Source organism: Sus scrofa, chromosome 8, assembly GCF_054392235.1.
Source record: "Sus scrofa isolate SSC_HxYL_T2T_F1_AM1 chromosome 8, Sscrofa_HxYL_maternal_Yorkshire_Landrace_v2.0, whole genome shotgun sequence".
Classification (NCBI taxonomy): domain Eukaryota; kingdom Metazoa; phylum Chordata; class Mammalia; order Artiodactyla; family Suidae; genus Sus; species Sus scrofa.
Genome location: NC_139390.1, coordinates 75885945 through 75912018, shown reverse-complemented (window position 1 = coordinate 75912018; position 26074 = coordinate 75885945). Strand labels below are relative to the sequence as shown.

Here is a 26074-nt window from a genome sequence, read left to right as displayed (position 1 = left end):
CACATAATTTTAAATAAACCTGTTAAGAAATTTCATCTGTTTTACTGACTGTACCTAGGATAGTTTCTGACTGTACAACAGATAATTCATGTTGAATGAACGTTATCCCTTTTTACAGATAAATAAACCAAGGCCCAAGAGAACTATGAAATCTGTTTCTACTAAAAATGGCATCACTTTGAGGAGATATTACTGGAAAAGCCATTCATATCATCACTTAGCTCAGATTTGGCCATATGTGTTAATAATACTCTCCTCTAATTTTTCCGTGTCTTTTTCCTTTCCTTTAAAAATTAATTTTCTTTAGTTAGTTTAGGAAATTCAGACAAGAAGATCTTTTTGCCTTAGAGTTATAATTGGATTGTTTAATCTGCACATTGGGGATCACTTTAAGTTTGTATGGCACTCCTACAAGTGTAGGGTTATTTTGTTAATACTACAGAGCATAAAACATTGTTCCTTTCTCATTGCATTTTTTATATTCTAGTTTACATAAAGCAGAAATTCGACAGAGTAACAAATCTTACTAAACCACGGCTCAATTATAGTAATAAATATATAAAATTGGCTCTTCTGTCAGCTACCTACTTTATTTGCTGTTTAATGATCCAGAAACAATGTTTCTGAATTTCATTCATCTGAAATATTTTAGCTTCTTGTGGTATTTATGATGGGGGGTTCTTTGGTTGTTAGTAAATGAAGTTATAGGCATTCCTAGCAAATGAATATAGCTGTGATATGTTGCGGCCTGCTTCAGTGATTGTAAGTCTTTTGAGTGTTAATCTCATTCTCTTGATATTTTCAAACAGATTAGTTTTTATAAAACCAGTATACCATGCAAAACGCTATATTAAATTATTATTTTTGACATCTTCAAGTCAAATACCTATAATATATGTATTCTATAAAGCACATGCCTGATGTAACAAATTCCTAATTTGATATTTACCTTACCTCCTTCTTTGTGTATTTAGTACAGCCATTAATCTCACTACAAGGCTTTACTAAGGATAAATTGCTACGTAACCCACTTCAACCTCTTTTGTTCAACCAGGAAGCCAGGCGTGTTTAAATAGCTTTTTAAAAATAAATTATTTCTTTTTTGAAATGTTAGAATTTTAAATTTTGAAATGGTCAAATAAGAGACTTTATTTTGTCTTTTGCAATTGCTTGACAGAGTTTGCTTTGGAATAGAGCTTCTGTGTCTTTAAAAAATACACAGTGAGTCACCCCCTGCTCTTTTGGTAGATGCCTGGCTAGTGAACAGCTAAGCTGCTTTAGGCATGTAATAGAACATTCCATTTCCTGTTCCCTTGCTGACACAGAGGAGTGTTCCTGCTGGCAATGATCTAATCATAGTGCAGTAAGAAACATGGCAGTTTGATAAAACATGGTGGAGACAGCGGCTGAAATGGAAGCATATGTTCTAGAAGACATTCTTGAGGTAGGGCTAGGTTTGTAAATGAAATGAAAGTTGAAATCTGAACAAAGAAATCTTATCTGCCGGAATTATTTTACAGATGAATAGATTAGAGGAGAGAGCAAAGAGAGGCAGAGCATTAAAGCAAGAGACGGTCAGACCTTATTCCTTGTGAGAATGTGCCAGTCTAGTTCACATGATTACTAAACAAGTCTAGAATTATTTTGTTTATACTTTATGTTTTGTAAATTGTAGATATATGTTTGCTAGGAAATAAGAAAAATAAATAAAGAGCCTCGGACTTAATAAAAAGCCTTGTGCTGGTGGTGACCTTTAGATTAACTCATTAGAAGGTGGGGTCTGCAAAGCAGCTTTGAGTAGGTTTAGTATCATATGTCTTAGAATTCATTTACATATCTAAGCCCCAAACTCTGCTTGCTGTTAACTATTAAAAACAGCTGGTTATTTTAGTTTCTAGGGTAAAATTAAGCATATATATCTAATTGCTTAATTTATCTGGTACATTCTGGTTCTAGGTTTTTCGTGTGACTTTGATTATTATAAAATAAATTATTAAAAATTTTTAAAACTAAAATTTAAAGCATTATTGTTTGAGAGTTCACAAAAATCTACATTTTGAATCATAAGAATTTTAAATTACATTTTCTTTTTTTTCCTGTTTGTGTCAGTTTTATAGAACCTATATGAGTATAAATCAGTTCAAGGAAATACATGTCAAAGTGAAACTATAATTGATTTTGGCTTGGATGTAGTATACTGTCAAACATTTGTATATATAAATATAGATCTTTATATCTCATTTTCTTATCTTTAGGGTTATAGGTCCCCCCCATTAAGAAAAAACTGCCTAATTTTCATGGTGATGAGTGGAATTCCAAATACTAGGCCTTTTAAGATAATTTATTAAATATTTTACTATCTTCAGGAAGAGATTTTATTAGGGGGAGAGGGCTTGGGAGAATAAGATGCAAAGGAGGGCTAGGCGGGGTTAACAGAAGAAAAAAGCCTATGCGCATTATAAAGTACTGCATGATCAATGAGCATTTTCTGGAGTCCCTCAGTGTGTGCTTGGAGCTGACATTGCAGCAAGTCTCATGGTTGTTCTGCAGAATGAAAACTGATTCCATTGTATTATCTAGCTCCTTGCAGACACCTGCCAGCATACTCTTCCCCCTCTCCTAAGAGCTTATTGTCTGAGTTGAATTCACTGGTTAATTTCCATTCTTTTCCATTTTGTTTTTAAAAATTTTACACTATTTAGTAAGTTTCCTTAGAAATTGTATGCTGAATTGTCTACCTAGAGATAGCGATATATACTTTTATCAAGGAACTTCAGTAATTAGGAGTGATCATGTGACTATTTAGTGGTTCAGATTAAAAAAGTCTAATTATAAAGTTCTAGTGGGACATTGTTATTTGCTTTTTAAATATTTTGTTTTGGATTTTAAAAGAAGTGTACCTTATAGACTTCAGCAAATTTATTTGACATTTTCTTTGGTCATTTAAAATTTCAGCATATTACAGATTTTTGAAGTCTTATTTTCTGGAGAAAACCACTTGGGCATAGTTTTGTGCCTTAAGAATAGATTTTTCTAATGCTGTCTTAAAAATTATCTTTTCATTATTTTCATTGAAATACTAAAATTGTTTAATGCCATGTTAAGATTTTACATTACCTAATTTGTTCATAGTTACTAGTTACAGAGGTTATTATACCTCTGTAATTTCAATTGTCCTAATTTTCAATCTCTTTTGATTTAGTTCCTATATACCTGTCACATTAAATATACTAAGTGAGTAGTTTTCTCTTTATTTAATATTATTTGATTTAACTGAGTATATGTCAATTATTGGCTGACTAGAAATGAAAAACTTTCAACTAGTAATAAAATACTCTTCTTTTACATAATTAAAAGTACTCATAATGAACTAATGCTAAAAATAAGTTTAAAGAGAGTAAACTTGCTAACTCTGAAACAAAATGTACCATTTTCTAAAGTATCTCATATTGAAAGCGAATAGATACATTTTATACAGTGAGCTTTCTAGAAATTTTTTTTAGTGAGGTGACTGCTTGTGTAAATGTCCAGTGATAAACAGTGAAGTTCATTTGTATACCACAATGATGGTCTAATATTGAACCATTTGAAGTTTGTCACCATAATTTTCATCTTTATGACTGTATTTATTGAGCATCTGGAATTTTATGTAGATTTCTGTTTATTTACCTTAAACATTGGATTCCTTCTATTTATTTCTATCTTTGGATGTAACTTGGTATTTTTAAAAATCATACATTTTAAAAAGCATTTTTTATTTAAATCTTAAAAAGAAAACTTAAAATCAACATCAGTGAATTAGTGCAGATTAATTCTCATAGTGCTGTGGTTTACCTTTTAAATTGGATTGCTTATTTTATATAACCACGTGTGTTTAACCTAAATTTTTAGATGATCATTAAAATCTTGAGTAACATATTGTTAGTTTCTAAAACTTACAGTAAATCCGGAAAAGATTGATTTCAGCTTATATCATTGCTTCTCAGTTTTCCAAGGTGATGGATTTAGTAGAATAACTTGGTTATTTTAATTATGCAAATAATCTAGCCAGTAATTTTCTTTTCTGAACCAAAGTAGTCAAAATATTTATTTTCCTTTTGCTCACCTTAACTAATACTAAGGAAAATGACCAAATACAGATGACAGAAAAGAGTTGGGAGCCTGCATAAGTATCTTTTTTTGTATTGCTTATATTGTTTTTGCTGAGGCATGATTATAATTTTAGAGCTTCGATGTTCTTCCTTTAAATCATTTGTAATAATGGATCTTAGTGCTTAGATCAATAAGAAGAAAAAGTCCTTCAAACTTTTTTTTGGTATATTCCAAATTAGTGTGAGTAAGTGCTGTATATTTAAACCTGAAGTTTATATATAAGCTTTTTAAATATGAAAACATGAAACATATGAGAGGTCGTTTCAGAAACTTGATTACTTTATATGGTAGTTTTATTTTTTTCTATTTGAAACAGTTTTAGTTTTCTATAAGAATTGCCTAATTAGAAATGAGAAATTTTCACAAATCTGTCTTTTTATTTTAATTCAAAAATTCAACTTAAATGCTTTCTTCAGGGTATAGCATTTAATACATTTTTGCTTTAAAATAGTAGCAATTTTTTGAAAATAAAAATATTTGCAGTGTTAAGTATAATAACTCTCATGCCCAATCTTGTTCCTTTATCAGCTAGAGCCAAAGTTTCTAGCATCATCTGTACTTGATTTTATAGGTTATAATATATAAGCTAAAAACCCTAAATCATTGTGATTGTTCGTCAGAGATACAGTAGGTTGAGGATTTGGCTAAACTATTTAGGGTGTAATTAAATTAAAAGTCAGATTTAAATATGTTAAGTGGTTTATTATGGAACCATTTCTTGCTCTGTATCTTGACATTGGAGGGTTTTTTTAAGATAAGCTTGATGGAGTTCCCATGTGGGCTTAGCAGAAACGAATCTGACTTAGAACCATGAGGTTGTGGATTTGATCCCTGGCCTTGCTCAGCGGGTTAAGGATCTGGCGTTGCTGTCAGCTGTGGTGTAGATGGCAGATGCAGCTTGGATCTGGCGTTAACTGTGGCTGTGGTGTAGGCCAGTGGCTGGCTATAGCTCTGATTAGACCCCTAGCCTGGGAACTCCATATGCCTTGGGTGCAGCCCTATAAAAGACAAAAAGAAAAAAAAAAAAAAGATAAGGGACAAAGTGTTTCCTTTTTGTCAACATTATGGGCTGGTGGTAAGTACTGCATTTTTATCCAAACAGGGGAAATCCACTTGCTGTTCATTATTTAACATAAAAATTACTTTTAGAAATGGTATAAAATCTCCATGAAGTAGACTCTTTGGATAGTTATTTGCTGTATTTCTTTTTATTCTGTAAAATACATTGGCTTATGCAATGTGCATCATTTATGTATCAGTTAAGTCTTCCATGGATTTCTGAAGTTCTCTATCTATATAGTTAGTGTAATACTGGTGACATTTTTCATTAGGAAGAGTTGGAGTTACTCTGAGGACATAGTTGATCTGGAGATGGAAAAGCTTAGCTGAATATGTGAATTATTTGAGCTAAGTACCATTTTTCATTTGTTAAGAGATTTTGAAAAGATTAGACATATTGAATAGATTGAATCGTATAATTACACTCCAGTATTTATTGAGCACCTTCAATGTGCTCAGTATTCAAGGAGATTAGTCCAGCTAACTTTGCTTCATAAAAGTAAAAATACAGAAGAAAGAATGTCTGTCACTGGTATTTAAACATTGTTGAATTCAGGATGTGTAGAGATGTGTATTTAAATAATAGTACTTAATTGGTTCATCTGAATAGTTTGAGACACATGTTTTCAGCATTCTTAGTTTTTTAGTAAGCAAGTATTTTTCTTTAAGCACTCTTAGGGTGTCTTTTTATTGTTAGCTATTTGTTATGCATATTTATGCACTTCAAGCTGTCCAGAAAGTCCCCTAGATCCTATTTTCACCTTTTTATCCATAAAGATTTTTCTATTACCAATTAAATCAGTACGTTGTTAAAATGTTTTCATAAAAACATACTCACATATGTGCTTACATATACTCTACATACACACGTTCATGTTCCTACTGTTTTATGCTTTATGAATATTCTTATTTGAAAATTGAGTCTATCTTGAAGAGGAGTAGAAGTTGCAACACTGCTTTCACACACCAACTTTGGGAGAATACACATGAGAGTAGCAGAAAATAACAAAGACACACTTATGTTAATTAATAATCCCTATAAAGAAGAATAATATTTTAGTGGAGTATGGAGGCTTCAGATAGCTTGCAAAAAGATGGGGTAACTACAGGTATGTGAATTAATCTATTATTCTCACATAAGAGTAAAGGCAGCGTTGTCCAAATGCCACTAGCCCCACATTAATCCAAAATAGTCTAGTAGTTAATGTGGAGTGTGCTGTGAAACATGCGTTAGGAGAGGTCTACATCACGTGCTCCCCGCATATACACGTTAATAACATTGGCACCTTCCTAGTTCTGAATTATTAGGGGCCCTGTTCTGACACTTTTGAAGAACTCAGTTTGGTACAAAGTGACTTAATCACTGCAGAGTTGCTGAGTATCAAAGTCCTGCTTAACCACCGGTTTGGTTTTGTATATAGCTTCCAGATTTGTCAAGAAAAAGGCCTTCCAGGAGGTGTTCATAAATATCTGTTAGATAATTTTTGATTTAATGAGTGGTTAGATTCATATTGTCCACTATGGGTGGAACCACACTTCTCACTAACTGTTTGGCTATATATATGGATATATGGATATATGTTGTACATAGGAAGCCCACATAATTTTATGGCGGCAATAGAAATTGAGTACATTAGTTATAATTTATTGAAAAGTTATTATACAGAATAATTGTGCCATTACATATTATCATAATTTTATAAAAAATATTGTCTAAAAGAAAAAACTGAGAAGAGTGGTATTATTTTACGTTTTTATAAGTATCTTTGACGTCTGGCTTAATGGAAGATAACTGGGCTCATGCCCGTGTTCCATGAAAAAAACTATTTTGTTTTAGCTCACATTTACCAAGTGTATTTCTTGAGACAACTGTAGTAACTTAAGTGTGCAACAAAAGTATTCCCCATTTTGTCACACAGAATGTTAAAATAATGTACTCAAGGTTGAAATTTTTGAAATTAGTACTTTAGGGAGTTCCCCAGTGAGCTAGTGGTTAGGATTTGGTGCTTTCACCAGTGTGACCCAGGTTCAACCACTGGTCTAGGAACTGAGATCCCACATTAAGCTGCTGTATACCATAGCCAAAACCTGCCCCCCCCCCCAAAAAAAAGGTAAAAATTTAGTACTTTTCGAGTTCCCGTTTTAGCTCAGTGGGTTAAGAACCTGACTATTATCCATAAGGATGTGGGTTCAGTCCCTGGCCTTGTTCAGTGGATTAAGGATCAGGCATTGCCACAAGCTGTGGTTTAGGCCACGGATGAGGCTTGGATCCAGTGTTTCTGTGTTTGTGGTGTAGGCCGACGGCTTTGGCTCCAATTTGACCCCGAGACCAGGAACTTGATATGCCACAGGTATGGCCTTAAAAAGAAAAAAAAAATGTAGTACTTTTCACTGCTTTATAATGGAACCTCGCTTTTTAAAAACATTTAATTATAAGGACGTCACAGAAAAGAATATGATGATTGCTGGCATGGCCAGGATTAGTGTTAGGGGGCCAACAGTTTTACCCACCATTATTTTTGTATCATCAGTGCAAATGTCAGCACTGTGAAACAGACAATTAACGTTTTCATATTACAAAAATAGTTTGACTCACAGACCCTCTGAAAGAGTTGTGAGGATCCTCATGGATCCTGTGGACCACAGTTGAATAACTACTGGTTCAGTATATTGCCCAAGTTTATAGTCAGTGATGGTGTAAAACTAATATTTAGACTTAAGTCCATTTTATTCAAGTAGACTCTTTTAACATTTTATCAAAATTCTTAATTTATCACAGTCCCAACTTCTCTAATCTCTTGCGTTACTCCCTCTAGTAATAGCTACTAGCAGGTTTAAGACATGGGGAAAGCTTTCTGGAAAAACATTTAAATCCTGCTTTAAAATTATAAGCCCTTGGAGTTCCCATTGTGGTTCAGCAGTAACAAACCTGACTGTGAGGATGCAGGTTCGATCCCTGGCCTTATTCAGTGGTTTAAGGATCTGACATTGTCATGAGCTGTGGTGTAGGTTGCAGACGTGGCTCGGATATACTGTGGCTGTGGCTGTGGCTGGCAGCAGTAGCTCTGATTTGATTTAGCGTGGGAACTTCCTTGTGCCTCGGGTGCAGCTGTTAAGAAAGAATTATAAGCCCCAGATTAAGTCATTCAGAATTTATGAAGAAGGATTTTTGAGGATTCTTGACTGAAATGGTGAATGAAAAAAGATAGGTAAGTAGAAAGTGGTTTTGCTTGTAGAATAACATTACGTAACACTTGATTTTTTTTTTTTTTTTTTTTTTTTTTTTGTCTTTTTAAGGCCACACTCACAGCATATGGAGGTTCCCATACTAGAGGTCCAATCAGAGCTGTAGCCGCTGGCTTACACCACAGCCATAGCAAGGAGGGATCCAAGCCATGTGTGCAACCTAAACCACAGTTTATGACAATGCTGGATCATTAACCCACTGAGCAATTCCAGCGATCGAACCTGCTTCCTCATGGATACTAGTCAGATTCGTTTCCACTGAGCCAGGATGGGAACTCCAACACTTGATTTTTATAAAGAGAATAATTAGAAATTTGAATGGGTTTGTAAATTCCATCGAATATCTTATGATTCTGAATGATTAGGAAAGGAGTTTATAAGTTGTAACTAGTTGAGTACTAATATTTTAGCCAGTGGAAACAAATATATGAAGTATTTGTCAAATTTGAATATTTTTCCTTTTGAAGACTTTAGGCTTCTTTTCTGTGTTCAGTCACAGGTAATAGCTGGTTTTTAATCTAGTCACAAGGAATTTTTTCTCTGAGACTCGTTCTATTTTGTATTTTCTATGAAAATGAAAAGTAGGATAATATGTATCTCTGTTATCCAAAGACTAAGCTATTTCAGATTCCTTTGCGTAGTAGCAAATTAAGTCATCTAAAATCTACTTTATCCTTTACTCTTGTATTTATACATACTATGTTTTTTGCCATAATTTAATTTTGAAATTGGCACTAAAATCACATAGTCCCATAGGAAAAGAGAAATGTCAGGAACATCTGCACATCTCTTGTCTTTATACTTCTTAAATGCTGTAGTTCTCCTCCCCAATTCTAAGTTCCAAGGGACTGTTAGAATGAGGAGCAATGTTGAGCCAGTGTTACAATGCTTTTTGATATTTTGTGCTGTCTGAATTCCTTCTTTAGTCTTAGACCTTTTGTCATGTAGTGTCTTTCTCTTAGTTTTGATACCTACTGCCCACTTTATTTTGATTTCTTATTCTTGCTATAGATTTCCTAGATTCTGATTCTCTACTTAATGTTGACCAGGCTAACTCTTTGGTTTCACGTAGACCTTCTCATTTGTTGACCTTCTCATTCATCTAACTAGTGATTTGTCCTTAACTGGTTTTAACCTTGAATTTGTCCTGTTACTTTCACAGTCTGTCACATGTTCTACGTTTGTTTTATGCCCTGTCATAAAAAGATCAGCTTAAATTTGTATGAACTGTTTAAGCAAGTTTGAGAAGTACTGTTTCTAAATTCTTAGATTCCATAGAGAAATACTGGTTAAGATTTTCCAAAAACATGTGCTGGTGTTTAAGTATTCACAGATATTGGAAATTTTTCCTTTTATTACTTTGTCACATTTGTACAGTATTTTATCTTCCTAAAATATCTTCCTCAGTTTCTTTTTCCTGATTTTCTTAGCTTTATCCATGAAGAAAAGTTAATGGAGATAATAGTGGACAGAAAATTGCTTTCTTTGATAAAACATTTTAAAGAACCAAAATATTGAGATTAAACCCTATGTATTAAAAAATCTTGGCAGGTGGACATCATTTGGTAAATATTTTATGAAGTGCAGAGAACATATATTTTATAAAGCAGTAGGTGAGGATGCTGTATTATGTTGACATTGACTTAAGTATTTCTAGATTATATTTAATGGGCTTCCTTTTTCATTGTCTTGAGTTTGTAGTGTTGTAAAATTTTCTGTGAATAATTTTATTCTTCTTGGTATCTTCAGTGACTTAGCATTGGATCTTGAACACAGTAGATACTTGTTTTTCTATTTAATTAATTTGAGTTATACTTGTACAATGAAGGAATTACCTTCCTATCTTTTCTCCTTGGGAAGTTCTTTGAACTTTTAGCTTTGGGTTAGGTAGGTATATACATGGAATGAGGAAGAAGAGCTAGAAGTTAATCATACTACTCAGATTAATCCAGGTGATCAGTAGGTTGGGGGTTTTTTTTTTTTTTCTTTTTTTCTTTTTAGGGCCGTACCTGTGGCATATGGCGGCTCCCAGGCTAGGGGTCTAATCAGAGCTGTTGCTGCCGGCCTATGCCAGAGCCACAGCAGTGCCAGATCTGAACCATGTCTGCGACCTACACCACAGCTCGGGGCAACGCTAGATCCTCAACCCAATGAGCGAGGCCAGGAATTGAACCTGCAACCTCATGGTTCCTAGTTGGATTCACTTCTGCTGTGCCATGATGGGAACTCCAGTAGATTAGAGTTTTAAGACATAATCTTTGTATATTTATTTGAAAGAAGTAATTTTTTTATTCTTGCATTTCTTAGTCTCAAGTTAAATTGTACCATTTAGTTTCTCTAAGATCCTTTCTAGTTATAAAAGTCTTAACTGGAACTCTTAAGATAGTAGCTTCAGTAATTTGAAAACAAAAATTTGATAGGATGGCATGTATCTCCCGTATATTTCAAAAGCTTTATAACCTGTTTTACTATGTTATTTCACATTTAAAAACCAAATCCAAAATGAGTTTTGCACCTGAACTATCTATTATTTGACATCCTTCTACTCATCCAATTTCTTTGTCTTTATCATATTATGTCTGAATTACTCACCTTTATATTGTATTCTAATATTCTGTTGCAGCTCACATTGTCTACCTGCTACCCTCTTCACCATCTGTTCATTATTCCAAGTCCTACTCCGTCCCTAGGATTTTCTCTCTCTAGATTTCCTTTATCCCCTGCCCTTTTCTGCTCTTAAAAAAAGCAATGTGAGTCTGTGTACATTTAAAAATAGTTTATGGGAGTTCCTGTCGTGATGCAGCGGAAACAAATCCGACTAGGAACCATGAGGTTGAGGGTTTGATCCCTGGCCTCACTCAGTGGGTTAAGGATCCGGTGGCGTTGCCATGAGCTATGGTGTAGGTCAAGGACGTGGCTTGGATCCCATGTTGCTGTGGCTGTGGTGCAGGCCGGCAGCAACAGCTCCAATTAGACCCCTAGCCTGGAAACCTCCATATGCCATGAGTGCGGCCCTAAAAAGACAAAAAATTAAAAATTAAAAAAAATAAAAATAGTTTATGATCTCTAGAAGTTCCTATTGTGGCTCAGCAGGTTAAAAACCCAACTAGTATCCATGAGGATGCAGGTTCAATCCCTAGCCTCGCTTGATAGGTTAAAGATTCAGTGTTGCCTTGACCTCAGCATAGGTTGTAAACATGGCTTAGATCTGGTGCTGCTGTGGCTGTGGTGTAGGCTGGCAGCTGCAACTCTGATTCTACCCCTAGCCTGGGAATTTCCATATGATGCAGGTGTGGCCCTAAAAAGGAAAAAAAAATTTTTTAATAAAAAAATATTTTATGATCTCTATATTTTCCTTGATGAAATGTTAAATTCTTTAATATGGATACCTTGGCTGTCTTTGAATTTGAAAAAAATTGCTTATGTGTTTATGTAAAAGATATTTCATTCCACAAAAGAATTTGAAGTGGCTTATAAAAGTACATATTCTAAAAAAACAATATTAGACAAGGTAAAATTAGTACATTAAGACTAGTTGTGGGCGTTCCCATCGTGGCACAGTGGTTAACGAACCTGGCTAGGAACCATGAGGTTGTGGGTTCGATCCCTGGCCTCACTTGGTGGGTTAATGATTCAGCGTTGCTGTCAGCTGTGGTGTAGGTCACAGACGTGGCTCAAATCCAGCATTGCTATGGCTGTGGCGTAGGCCACCGGCTACAGCTCCGATTGGACTCCTAGCCTGGGAGCCTCCATATGCTGCGGGTGCGGCCCTAGAAAAGACCAAAAAAAAAAAAAAAAGACTATTGGTAAAAGTAGTATACAGAAATGCATGTACAGTTTGTATTTGTTAGACTTAGATTGAACTAACTAGCAACCAGAACCAAATTGGAAACTTGATGAATTTTGAGGTTTGTGTGATTCATTAGCTCCATAAACATACTAGATAATCTGGAGAACCAATATGTTTTGGGCAGTTAGTTCTCAGAAAAAAGTTTCTCTTCGGTCCCCTAAATTGGAAGTACTGCTTGTTGTAGTCAGTAACTTTTTAAGCATTCCAAAAGTAAACATGCTTTCTATTGTTTCTATAGAATGTAGGCTAAGGGTTTACTGATAAAATTCTACTGGGTTAAAAAAATTGTACTGTAGTTTGAGTATTCAGTTTTCTTTCTGGTGGTGTGGTTTGTTTCAAGGATAAAATTTAGAACATCCAGAGCAGAGGTGGTTGCAAACTTGTGGCTTCTTGCTGTATCAGACTTAGAAATGTGTTTTGTATAGCTGACATCATTTTGGCCCACATGATAGGCAATATTTAATTTATCTCAGAACTTGTGTGTAGTTTTCACTTTTTAGGTTTTGTTAAATCAGTCTCTGTAGGGGAAGGAAAACTTTACCTTTTTAGGTTCAGTGATTGAGACCTGCAAACTAAATTGATAAAAGATTAATAGGAAAAGATGTATTACATGTGCACATGGGGACCTCATAAAAAAGAAGTGAAAACCCAAAAGAAGCAGTTAGGCTTGAGTGTTTACATATCATTTTACCAAAGGATAACAGATTGTGTCCTGACTAGTCAAAGGAAATGGGATTTGGACTTTTAGGGCAATAAATTGTAGGAAGGTAACTATATGGGAAAACTAATTGGTAGATTAGGGGGTATTTATTTTGAAGTTTCTTATTTAGACAAACTGGAATCATCACTAGTGAAAAGAGTCATTTCCAGTGATTAGGGGTCTTTTTTCTCTTCCTCTTTTGGGAGAGGTCTGGAGAAAACACTGTACAAAGGGAAATTTATGTCCTTTTTGGCAGAAAGGGACATGGCATAGAGTTCTTTCTGCATCTGCCTCTCAATTGCCTTCAGTCAAAATAATCCTTATGCCAAGATGGCATATTTGAGGGTGGTGTTTTTCTAATCCCCTTTAATCCCCTAAATGTTTTGTGGTTTTCTTTAATTATTGTAAATGGTGATTCTTTTTATTTTATTTGGCAGTTTGTTGCTTATGTATAAGAATGCAGTGGACCTCTATGTAATGGCCTAGTATCCTACGGGCTTTCTAAATTCACTTAGTTCCATCAGTTTGGTTTTGGTTTGTTGGTTTTTTTGATGGTAGGATTTTCTGCATACATAGTCATCTCTGCAAATTAAGTCAGTTTTTCTCCCCTTTTCCCCATCTTTATGCCTTTATTAATTATTTTTTACTTACTCTTAATTGCCCTAGGTAGGACTGCCTAAGTAGGACAACCAGTAAAAGGCTGTATAGAATTGGTGACCTGTGGACAACATTACCTTGTTCCTGATCTCAAGGGGGAAAGTGTTCAGTCTTTCATAATTAAGTATGATCTTATCTCTACTTTCTTCTTGATTCCTTTATGTGATTGAGATGTTTCCGTCTAGTTTGCTAAGAATGTTTATTATCAAAGGGTATGGAGTTGTCAGGTATTTTATCTGTCTTTTGAGATGATCCTGTTTTCCTCCTTTATTCTGTTATTGTGTGAATTACTTGATTGACTCTTGGATTTTAAGCTGACTTTATATTCCAAATGAATAAACTTCATTTGGTCATGATGAACAGCCTTTTGGATATGGCCGGATTTGGTTTACTAATAATATCTTATTAAGGATTATTATTCTTCACAAGGCATATTAGCCTTTAGTTTTCTTAAAAAATCTTTGGCCATTTTTGTATCAGAGAAATATAAAGTAATGGAACTGTGTCTTTCTCTTTTATTTTCTGAAAACTTGTATATAATTGACCAATTGAATTGACTAGTGAAGCCATCTGTACCTAGTGTTCCGTTTGTGGGAAAATTTTTAATGAAAAAATTCAGTTTATTTGATAGATACATGGCTATTTACCTTTTGTCAGTTTTGATAATTTTAAGTCTTGTAAGGAATTTGTCTATTTCAGTCTAAGTTGTGAATTGACATAGAGTTGTTCATAATAGTACTGCACTCTTTAAATGGTGGCTAAGATCTATAATAATCACTCTTTCAATCTTGATACTGATAATTTAGATTTTTTCTTTTTTCTTGGATGATCTAATACGATATTTATTGATTTTATTTTCAATAAACTTTGATTTTCATTTCATGTCATTAGTTTTTCTATATTCTGTTCGTTTTCTGTTTCAGTGACTTCTGCTCTTACATTTCCTCTGTGGATTTAATTTGCTCTTATTCTAGTAATTTTAAATAGAAACTTAGTGTTTTTAATGTTTCTTCTTTGTTACTCTGAATATTAAAAGCTATAAATTTCTTTCCTATGCACTGCCTTAGGTATATACCACAAATTTTTATATATTGTATTCTCATTATTTAATTCTAAATGTTCTGTAATTTACCTTGACTCATTCTGTCATTCTCCACTGGGATTTCATAGGAGAATTAAGATTGAATGCACAAGACCTCTCATTTCTACTGTGCATGCATAATAATACTGTTTATATATCATTCTTGGGAAAATTGAGGAAATGGTCACTCAGATCATTTTTGGTCGTCTGTGGTTCAGGTGAGGAACTGTTTTTTGAAAAAGATTCTAGGGTTTGTTTAGTAGTAGTAGTAGTAGTAGTAGTATTTTGGCCACACCTGCAGCATATGGAAGTTCCCAGGCCAGACACTGAATGCAGGCTGCAGCCACAACCTATGCCACCGCTGCAACACTGTCAGATCCTTAACCGACTGTGTCAGGTTGGGGATTGAACTCACAGCTCCACAGGTGACCAGAGCCGCTGCAGAGATAACACTGGATCCTTAACCTGATGTGGTTAATTTCTCTATAGGTTCCTTAACTATATAGGATCCTTAACTCCTTAGAGAATATACTATACACTGACTTCAGATCTTTTAAATGTATTAAAACTTGTCTTAGGAGGAGTTCTCATTGTGGATCAGCAGTTTAAGAACTTGAGGCTGTCTCTGTAAAGAAGTGGGTTCAACACCTGGCCTTGCTCAGTGGGTTAAGGATCTGATGTTGCCTTGAACTGTGGTGTAGGTCGCAGACATGGCTCAAATCTGGCCTTGCTGTCTGTGGCGTAGGTGAGCAGCTGCAGCTCTGATTCGACCCCTACTTTGCCTGATAACTTCCATATGCCACAAGTGTGGCCCTAAAAAGCAAAAACAAAACAAAAAAATGAAGTTCTTGGTTTATGGTCCAAAATATGGTTCATTTTGGTAAATGTTCTGTGCCTACCTAAAAAGAATATCTTCTCTGTGGTTGTTGGGGGTAAGTGTTTCATAAACATCAATTAGGTTATGTTAGTTAATGATGTTTAGATCTTTTGTATCATGACTAATTTTCTGTCTACTTGTTTATCAACTACTAAGAGATGAGTTTTGAATCTTTATGATTGTGGTCAATCTCATTTTTCCTTTGTGATCTGTCAGTTTTTGCTTGAAACTCTGTTATAAGATACATAAACACTTAAGATTATATTCTCTTGCTAAATTGATTCTTTTATGTAATTAAATGTCCTTCCTTATCTTTGTTAGTATTCCTTGTTTTGTCTAGTTTCTACTTTGTCTTATAACAATTAGTTTTGTCTAGATTCCACTTTATCTGATATTAATGATAGCTTTACTTGTTTTGCTGCAACTGATTTTTTTTTTTCTTTTGTCTTTTTTAGGACTGCACCCACGGCATATGAAGGTTCACAGGCTAGGGGTCGAATCGGGACTGTAGCCGCTGGCCTACACCACAGCCACAGCAACACAGGATCCATACCACATCTGCTGCATCTGTGACCTACACCATAGCTCACAGCAACGTCAGATCCTTAACCCACTGAGCAAGGCCAGGGATCGTACCTGCGTCCTCATGGGATACTAGTTGGTTTCATTAACCACTGAGCCATGGCAGGAACTCCTGCTGTAATTAATGTTTTCATGGTGTACCTTTCTTCATTTTTAAACCTCTCTCTATCTTTGTATTTAAAGTGTGTTTCTTGTAGACGGTTCTTGCCTATTTATCCAGGTTGTCAGTCTCAGTCTTTTAAATCAGTTTATTTGGTCCATTTTCACTTAATGTAATTATTAGTATTTTATGTTTGGGTCTACCATCTTGCTAATTGTTTTCTGTTTGTCCCATTTGTTACTGATCCTTTTTTCCATTGTTCATGCATTTTATTTGAGTATTTTTAGTATACCATTTTATGACCTCTAGTCCCTTATTACTTCATTTTATTATTTTTAGGTGGTGGTTTTAGGTTTTGCAGTATATGTATATTAACCTCTATATATGTATATATTTTAATCTTCACATAATAATATACTGCTTTACACATAATGTTAGGAAGCTGACATCTGTATATTTTATTTCTCTGTGGGATTATTGCTGTATATTTTATTTCTATATATGTTGTGAATCTCCAGAATAGATTGTTATTATTTAAGTAATTTTTTTTTTTTTTTTTTTGTCTTTTTGTGTTTTCTTGAGCCGCTCCCGCGGCATATGGAGGTTCCCAGGCTAGGGGTGGAATCGGAGCTGTACCTGCCAGCCTATGCCAGAGCCACAGCAACACAGGATCTGAGCCGCGTCTGCGACCCACACCACAGCTCACGGCAACGCCAGATCCTTAACCCACTGAGCAAGTCCAGGGATCGAACCCACAACCTCATGGACGCAAACTGTGCCAAGACGGGAACTCCAAGTAATCTATTATTTAAATAGGTATTTTCTTAAATGAGGATACAGAAAATACTTATTTTCATATCATTTCTGGTGTTCTTCATTACTTTGCATGAATCCAGTTTTGTCAGTATCTGCTTGAATCATTTTCCCCACTTGAATAATTTTCCTTAATGTTTCTTATTGTGCAGATCTACTGGCAACAAATTTTTTCAGATGTTGTCTGCATATATCTATTTCCCCTTGCATTTGGATATTTATTTTCACTGCATATAGTGTTTTTTGGTTTGTTTGTTTTGTTTTGTTTTGCTTTTCAGGGCCACACTTGCAGCACATGGAAGTTCCCAGGCTAGGGCTTGAATCAGAGCTGCAGCTGCCTGCCTATGTCACAGCCATGCCAGATCTGAGCCATGCCTATGACCTGTACCACAGCTGACAGCAATGCTGGATCCTTAACCCACCAAGTGAGGCCAGGGATTGAACCCATATCCTCAGGATACTAGTTGAGTTTGTAACCCACTGAGGCACAGAATGGGAACTGCAAAAATTTTTTTTTTCTTTCGGCACTTTAAAAGTGTTTTCCTTATGGTTTCTGGCTTCCATTCTTTTTGATAAGAAGTCAGCAATTATTCTTATCTTTCTTTCTTTGTATGTAATGTCTTTTTTCCTCTAGCTGTTGTAAGATTTCTTTCTTTTATTGATTTTCAATGTGTTTATTGTTACATGCCTTCGACAGCTTTCTTTGTGTTTATCCTGCTTGAAATTTGTTGAGCTCATTGAATTTGTGTGTTTATATCTTTCTCATTTCAAGAATATCTCAGCACTATTTCTTCAAGTATTTTTTTTCTGTCCTCCTCCCCCCCTCTTCCTGGGATTCCAGTTACACACTGTTATATCCTGCTAAATGTCTTTGTGCATTTTTCAGCTGTTTTTCTCTTTGTGCTTTAGTTTGGATAATTTCTATTGCTTTGTCTCAGGTTCATTGGTGTATTTTTCAGTGTCATTCAGTGAATTTTTAATAACAAATAACTGTACTTTTCACCTATGGAGATTGTTTGATCTTCTATTTTTATAGATTTTATTTCTCTCTTCAGTATATTCACATTTTTCTTTGAATCCTTGAGTATGTTTAAAAGAGCTTATTAAAAAGTCCCTGTCTGCTAATTCCATGCCTATCATTATCTGTGTTTTCCCTAATTACAGGGAGGACTTCTTTGCAAGTCTAGTAATTTTTATTTGATGCTGGACATTTTATATTACATTGTTGAATGTCTAAATGTTATTGTCCGACTTTGAAAAAGTATTGAATTTGTTTTTGGCTAACAGATTACTTGCAAACAAGCCTTTGAGGAGTGTCTTGAAGCATTCTTATGGTGTCTTTCTAGTATTCTTTACTTAGAGAAGCCCTACTCATTCGTATGTGTGACTTTTCTGGATTCTCTACCAAATACCCCAGGTGTTCGTGAATCTTTCTCCCAGACTGGTTGACTCCCAGCCCTGTGGAAGCTCCTATAGTCATTAGGTTATAGTTCCCTCCTAGTTCTGTTTTGGGGTTTTCTCTTCATTTTTCTGCCTCACAAATTTTAGTTTTCTCAGCTTCTCCAACTTCTGGTCTTTGTCCCTGAATTAAATAGGACTTGAGGTCTCTGCTTTGTTTTCCTCAAATACTGCTGGATATAGTGTAAGGTTGGGGAAGTAGTAGGGTTCACCTCTATTTCTTTTTGGTTATCATACTCCTATTTTGCCTGTTGTTCATTGTCTGAAAAGAGATAGAAAGTGTAGTCAGGTACCAGTTAATTTGTTATGACTGTAAACCATATAATCAGTATATTTAAACTGACTGGGTTATGGAGAGAATTATACTAAAATTGATTAAGTTATGTCAAATTTGCAGTGAAATATTTTTTGTGGATAATATAGTGCCACATCTTATAGTCTTTCTAGCCATCATCTATTTAGCTGTAGTTATTTCATATCCTGTAAGAGCAATGATAGATGACATGTTAAGCAGTACCATTACAGATGTTGATGACACAATTGACTGCTAATGTTAACTGTTGATAGCATAGCGTTTGTGTAGCCATATCCAGTATACTTATGTTCATAGGACATTTTTTTTTTTTTGTCTTTTTTTTTTTTATTTGTTGTTGTTGTTGTTGTTGCTATTTCTTGGGCCGCTCCCGCGGCATATGGAGGTTCCCAGGCTAGGGGTTGAATCGGAGCTGTAGCCACCGGCCTACGCCAGAGCCACAGCAACGCGGGATCCGAGCCGCGTCTGCAACCTACACCACAGCTCACGGCAACGCCAGATCCTTAACCCACTGAGCAAGGGCAGGGACCAAACCCGCAACCTCATGGTTCCTAGTCGGATTCGTTAACCACTGCGCCACGACGGGAACTCCCTTCATAGGACATTTTAAGGAGACCTAAACATACTTAGTGAAAAATTCTAAAACTTACTCTCAGCTGCCTATGTTTAGAAAAGTAAATAACATTTTGAAGCAATTTAAAAATAAACTTTTTCAGGTTATTACTAATGGCAAGCAATCTGTCAGGTCTCTAGGAATGGGATAGAAAACTTTATTAATTATAAAATCTCATAGAAAACTTAGAAAATATAAAATAGTTTAATGAACAATGTTATTTTTCAGTGTACTTCTTTTCAGTTCATTCTCTATGCAAATAAAGGTATATGCACATTTTTAACAATTTGGGACCATATTATTTAAGAATACTATGTATCTTGAAGTTCCCATTGTCGCTCAGTGGTCAACGAATCTGACTAGGAACCATGAGGTTGTGGGTGGTTAACGAATCCGACTAGGAGCCATGAGGTTGTGGGTTCAATCCCTGGCCTCTTTCAGTGGGTTAAGGATCCGCCATTGCCGTGAGCTGTAGTGTAGGTCACAGATGCAGCTCCGATCTGGTGTTGCTGTGGCTCTGGCATAGGCTGGGGGCTACAGCTCCGATTAGATCCTTAGTCTGGGAACCGCCATGTGCCATGAATGCAGCCCTAAAAAAGACAAAAAAAAAAAAGAAAAAAAGGAATAATATTATGTATCTTGATTTTTTTTCCCCTTCACACATTATTTATATTTTCCTGTGTCCTTAAATATTTGATTCAAGTATCAATTTAAATAAATAAGTCAAATTTATTTTCATTTTTTTCGTGATTATAAATAATACTGCAGTGAGTGTTTTTCTGTGTTTTCTTCTGAATTTCAGAGAATTTCTAGTATATTTCTAGACCAAGAGATATGGATTTTGAAACTTTTGTTAATTACATTATACATATTCGTTGTAAAGATTTTGAAGCATAAAGGGAAAATAAAAATGTTTTAATATTTGTATCTCAGTCTTTCTGCTCACATCTGATTTTTAGTAGGCTTGAAAATTACATGTCCTAGCAATTTTGATTATGGTTAAATATTAGCTATATAGTTTATAGTTTTGGTCATTGGCCTTCAGTTTTTCTTTTTTCTTTTTTTTTTCTTTTTTTTGACCTTGTCCCACAGCATGTGGAAACTTCTGAGCCAGGGATTGAACCTGTGCCACAGCAGTGACAATGCCAGATCCTTAACCTGCTGAGGCACCAGGGAATTCCTTTATGTCCTAACTTAACATGTATATGCTTTGAGCTTTGTTTCTATTTTAATTTTTTTTTTGAAAATGGTTCTCTTGGTGATTGCATAATATTATAGATTGAGAATATAACTTACTATATATTTTTTGTGTTGCATATTTTGAGTTATTTCCAGTGTTTCTACTGGAGAAAAGATTTTTTAAATGTCCTTTTGCCATTTTCTAAGGAAATACGGCTTTATTTTTTGAGAGAATCTTTATGTATTGATGTGAATCTTTGTCATATGTGGTAAATTTTGTCTGAGTTTGTTATTTATGTTTTTTGGTAAGGGTATTTTTTGCAAAACCTTCATATAAATATATTTTTCTTCGTGATTAACTTCTCTTTTATAAACATTTTTCCTCTTCTGGAGATACAGATAATATTCATCTATATGGTTTTTTGTTTGTATTTTTTGTTTGTTTGTTTGTTTTTTGGTCTTTTAGGACTATACTCATGACATATAGAAGATCCCAGGCCAGGGGTAAAATTGAAGATACAGCTGTGTGCATACGCCACAGTCACAGCAGTGCCAGATCAGAGTTGTACCTGTGACCTACACCACAGCTCACTGTAACACCGTATCCTTAACCTACTGAGTGGGGCCAGGGATCAAACCTGCGTCCTCATGGATACTAGTTGGGTTCATTACCATTGAGCCACAAGGAGAACTCCAGTATTCATCTATATGTTTTTTTAATTCAGTCTTACTAGAGTTTATTTTATATTGTTTTACATGATGAGATGATGTAAGAATCTTTACTTTTTTCCCCCAGTAACATTTAAGCAGATGATTAACTAGTGGGGTTATACCTTTTATATTCTAGTTGCCTAGTCTTTCAGTATTAATTTTTTTTACGAGGATTGACTAAATCCTTTGAATAATCTTTGAGTAAAAACATCTTGCCATTCAATAAACCCATAGTTAAATTTGAATACCATTTTCCCAAAGGTATACATTTGGCATTATATTCCTCAGAATAGTGTTTTCTGACCTTAATGACAAATTTAAATAGAAACCTGAGGAGTCCCCACTGTGAGGCAACAGGGTCCATGACAGAGTAGGTTACAGCTGTGGCTCGAAACTGATCCCTGGCCCAGGAACTCCGTGCGCCACTCGTGGCCAAAAAATAAAATAAAATAATAAATGAATGAATGAATAAATAAATAAAAACCTGAATGTTGAGAATAAGCTAGCTATTTGAAAATCTTGGTGAATTCTACGCAGAGGGAATTGTAAATTCCTGGGTTATTCCTCTATGGTGAATGTTTTGAAGGGAATTAGGAGGTATAGAATTAATGAGGGTATTTTATATAAGGTGGTGGAAAATTGAAAAAATGTTTTTTTCAGTTAAATAGAGACCTTCTTGTTGGAAGGTACCCAGGAGCCTGGGTTTTTCTTTGTCTGGTTGGGAGTTTTTTTCCTCCCACTTTCCTTGTCTCCCTCTCTTTCTACCCTTCTCTTTCCTGACTGCCTAATAATGCACATGGCCACTTGCAGAGGCAGGCCGCATTTTTAGCAGCCTACAGGGAAGGGCTCAGGGAAGGCATGGAAATAGTTTCTCTAGCAGTGGTATAGTTATTGATGTCCTGTTGTCATAATTTGAGGCAGATGGAGCCATGAAGAGAAGGAGTTGTGTTGGGAAGAGAATGGAGAATTTTTAGAATATACTATATAGGTCACCTTCTTTAACTAGGATATTTCACCTTCACAGTTTTAAAACTTGTTCATAACTCATCTAATTTATTATGTAATTCATTGGCAAATATATTTGTGTATCATTTTAGGAAAGGATGGATTTAGTTTTGTTGGGGGATATGTATGTGATGAGGGCTAGATGTCCATTGAAAGGAATTTTGTAATTTTGGTTTAATCTCCTTTGTGATTTGGGGTGAAGCTGTAGTATACTAAAGTATATTGTCTTAATATGTTTTATTTCTCTGTGATATTAGACTGTATATACTGAGGAATTACTTCCTGTATTATTAATTATGAATTGTATGACCTTAACACTCAAATTGTCTTTTTTTACAAAAATATGGATTTTGGATGAAATTTTACACACACACACACACACACACACACATTTCAAAGCCGTTTTACCAACATATCACTTGGAAAATTTAGCCACATTTCTTGAGAAGTCCTGAGCTTTTGAATGTCAAGTAGACATATTCTCTCTCTCTCTTTTTTTTTTTTTTTTTTTTGGTCTTTTTAGGGCTGCACCTGCAGCATGTGGAAGTTCCCAGGCTAGAGGTCAAATTGGAGCTGTAGGCGCTGGCCTCTGCCACAGCCACAGCAATGCCAGATCTGAGCAGCGTTTATCAGAGCTACCCACAGCTCATGGCAACACTGGATCCTACCACTGAGTGAGGCCAGGGTTAGAATCCACGTTCTCATGGATACTCGTCAGATTCGTTACCAGTGAGCCATGACAGGAGCTCTTAAATAATCTCTCTCTCTCTTTTTTTTTTTTTTTATCAACTTGGAACATATTGACATTGGCTATTAAGTTAATTTGTTAATGTACATTTGCAGTGCAACAAATGTATATTCATTTGCATTGAGAAACTAAAGTAAATGATGTCTTTGGATAAGGAGTTCAGTATCTAGACTTAAATATTTTTATTGCTAATTAAGAGGTAACATTTTATTATCATAACTGTAGGTAATAGATCAAAGTCAATGATATTTCAGTAAAACTCTTCTGCTCCATTGAATGTTTCTTTAAAGCAAATGAATACTCATATACAAGTGTGAGTGACCGTATGTTTCAGTTTGCTTGGGACAATCCTAGGGCAGTTTTAAAAATGTTTTGATTTAGATTGTATATATGTATACCTGAAGTTAGGTGAATGATGGTAATATAACTCTGAAGTTACATTGGTTCATACACAGTTTTTCCCAATAATTTCAGGTTTCGTTTTATCACATAACAGGAGCTGGATGTAAAGTATACTGACACACTTGAATATACCAAGTCATAAAGTAAATTATGCATTTAATATGATGCTCATCCACCTGAATTTCTGTTTTGGCTCAGTTTGGCTAAATGTCCTCTCTTGAAAATGCTATTACAGTGTTCTTTTTTCTTTTAAAAGTTAAGACATAGTTACTATAGTATTTCCTTATTCTTGATGTTCTGATAAAGTTGCTTACATTTTGAGTGGAATGTCCTGTTCGTAGGATGATGATAAGACTTTTTTTTGGAAACACTGTGACTCAGTGCATGCAGACAACAAAATTAGTAAATTTAAAACTAAGATTTTGTTGGGGAAACCAGGACAGGTCAAGTTATGATTAGCTCAATAGTTTTTTTTTTCTTCTTCCTGAGTATGTATTTTCATCATTGCGATTTCATGTATGTCTAGTAAAATACATGAAATCACATAAAAATACATAAATACTCAGTCTAAAATAAGAGTGAGTTAATGACAGCTTTCAAAGACCAGTATGATTTTCAGGGGCCATTTGAGTAATTTTGTGAACCTTTTATCAGGTCATGCCAAAAAGTCCCCACAAACTTAGTTATGGAAATGAAAGCTCTTAATGTATTTCAGTCCTATGAAACAGTTTTTGAGATAAGAGCTAAACAAGGAGTCCAGTTATTTGATAATAGCTACTTACATATAAACTTTAGGATAGAGAGGAACTACTTAAATGTTTACTACTTAAATGTTTATTTACAAGGTTATTTTGAAAAATATTGATTCTTGTCCACTGACATTTTATAAAATAATTTTATTCTTGAATCTTCACATATACCTTCACATAAATGTCTTTAACACTTAACCAGCATTTTGGGGTATTAACATAACTTGCCAAAAACGCACCTTTCCTTCAAATCAGCATTATGAGGTATAGTACTTTCGCAGCTGTCTATAATAAGGTTTGTGTCCAAAGTCACACACACTTATTCTTAAAATTTTAAGACACTTGGGATTTTCATTTTTTTCTCTATGTAGCTCTCTATTTTTGATTGCTACAACCAAATCATTTACTAGGTAATTTTAAAATGTGATCTTTGAAAGACTTCTTTGAAATAATATCTGGCATCTAGAATTGAAGACTGGGAATAAAGTTTAAACCATGTTGTATTTCTTTGCCTTAAAATTTTTTTCATGTGAATTTTATATATACTTATATCCTAGTCTTGCATTGTTTTCAGCTAATATATCTTCCCTAAACAAGGAAGCATTACTGGGTGACTGCCCTTTTTCTGAAACATTTTTTGGTATGGGTGGAGGAGAATAAGGATTGATTTTATTTTTGGTTGTATATTCTGTTTGGCCTCTATATATAAATTCAGATTTTTAGGACTAATTTCCGTGTTAAATGCAATTAATTTTAAAATTAGAAGATATCGTTCTATAGGTTCATTGAGATTGACAATACAAATGTTCTAAAGCCTCACCTATGAAAGGGTTACCATTTTTTCTAGTTTTTGGATTTGGAAATTTAGTGAAAATCACAAATGAGTGAAAGTAGAATCTTTACTCTTTTTTTTTTTTTTTTTTTTTGTCTTTTTTGTCTTTTTGCCTTTTCTAGGGCCACTCCCGCGGCATATGGAGATTCCCAGGTTAGGGGTCTAATCGGAGCTGTAGCCGCCAGCCTACACCACAGCCACAGCAATGCCAGATCCTTAACCCACTGAGCAAGGCCAGGGATCAAACCCGCAACCTCATGGTTCCTAGTCGGATTCGTTAACCACTGAGCCACGACGGGAACTCCTAGAATCTTTATTCTTATTACATGGCATAAAAATATGTTTTCTTTTAAATACTACCCTTTGACTCAGATAAAGCAAATTTAATGGGTAGAGAAAAGTATTCATTAGAATAGGCAGCAGTGATCTGTTCCAGTAATTACTGAAATTTATCAACTGTGATATATATTCACTTAGACATTCAAGTGAGCAAGTACTTAGTGTCCTAATGTTAACTGCTGCTCACCATTGTTTGATATGCCAAGAATATTCTTTTTTGTTGGATCACACCCAGATGCTGGAAGTTATTCATTTAGCAACTATTTTATTGAACATTTAAAATGTTCTTAGAGTTTGGGTTGCATAAGTAACTGAACCGTAATAATCCTTGCCACTTTGAAATATGGTAAAGACTTTGGCATAGATTTAAGTGAAATGGGAGCCATTGGCCAGTTTTGAACAGAAGACTGCTAAGATCTGTTTTACATTTTAATATATCTTACAGGTCAGTCATTTTATTTGGATAATGATAGTTTATTAAAAATCCATTCCTCTTTGCTATTCCCTGTAGAATATTATCTCTAAACAGTGGAACTATTAAGAAGATGAAGTTAGTAAATGCAAGGCTTTATACTTAACCCTGAGAAAAAAATATAGGAGGAAGAAGA

The 26074-nt window shown here is 34.7% G+C and overlaps 1 protein-coding gene across 24 annotated transcripts in view; it reads left to right on the top strand.

The window, feature by feature from the left end:
• Window positions 1–26074, top strand: part of ANKRD17 (ankyrin repeat domain 17) — a 170810-nt gene that overhangs the window by 35889 nt on the left and 108847 nt on the right. For 16 of the 24 annotated variants that reach the window (XM_021100393.2, XM_021100392.2, XM_021100386.2 and 13 more), the window contains exon 1: window positions 1344–1444. In XM_021100393.2, coding sequence (XP_020956052.1) covers window positions 1391–1444 — 54 coding nt within the window. In that variant the 5' untranslated portion in view covers window positions 1344–1390. 24 annotated transcript variants of the gene reach the window in all.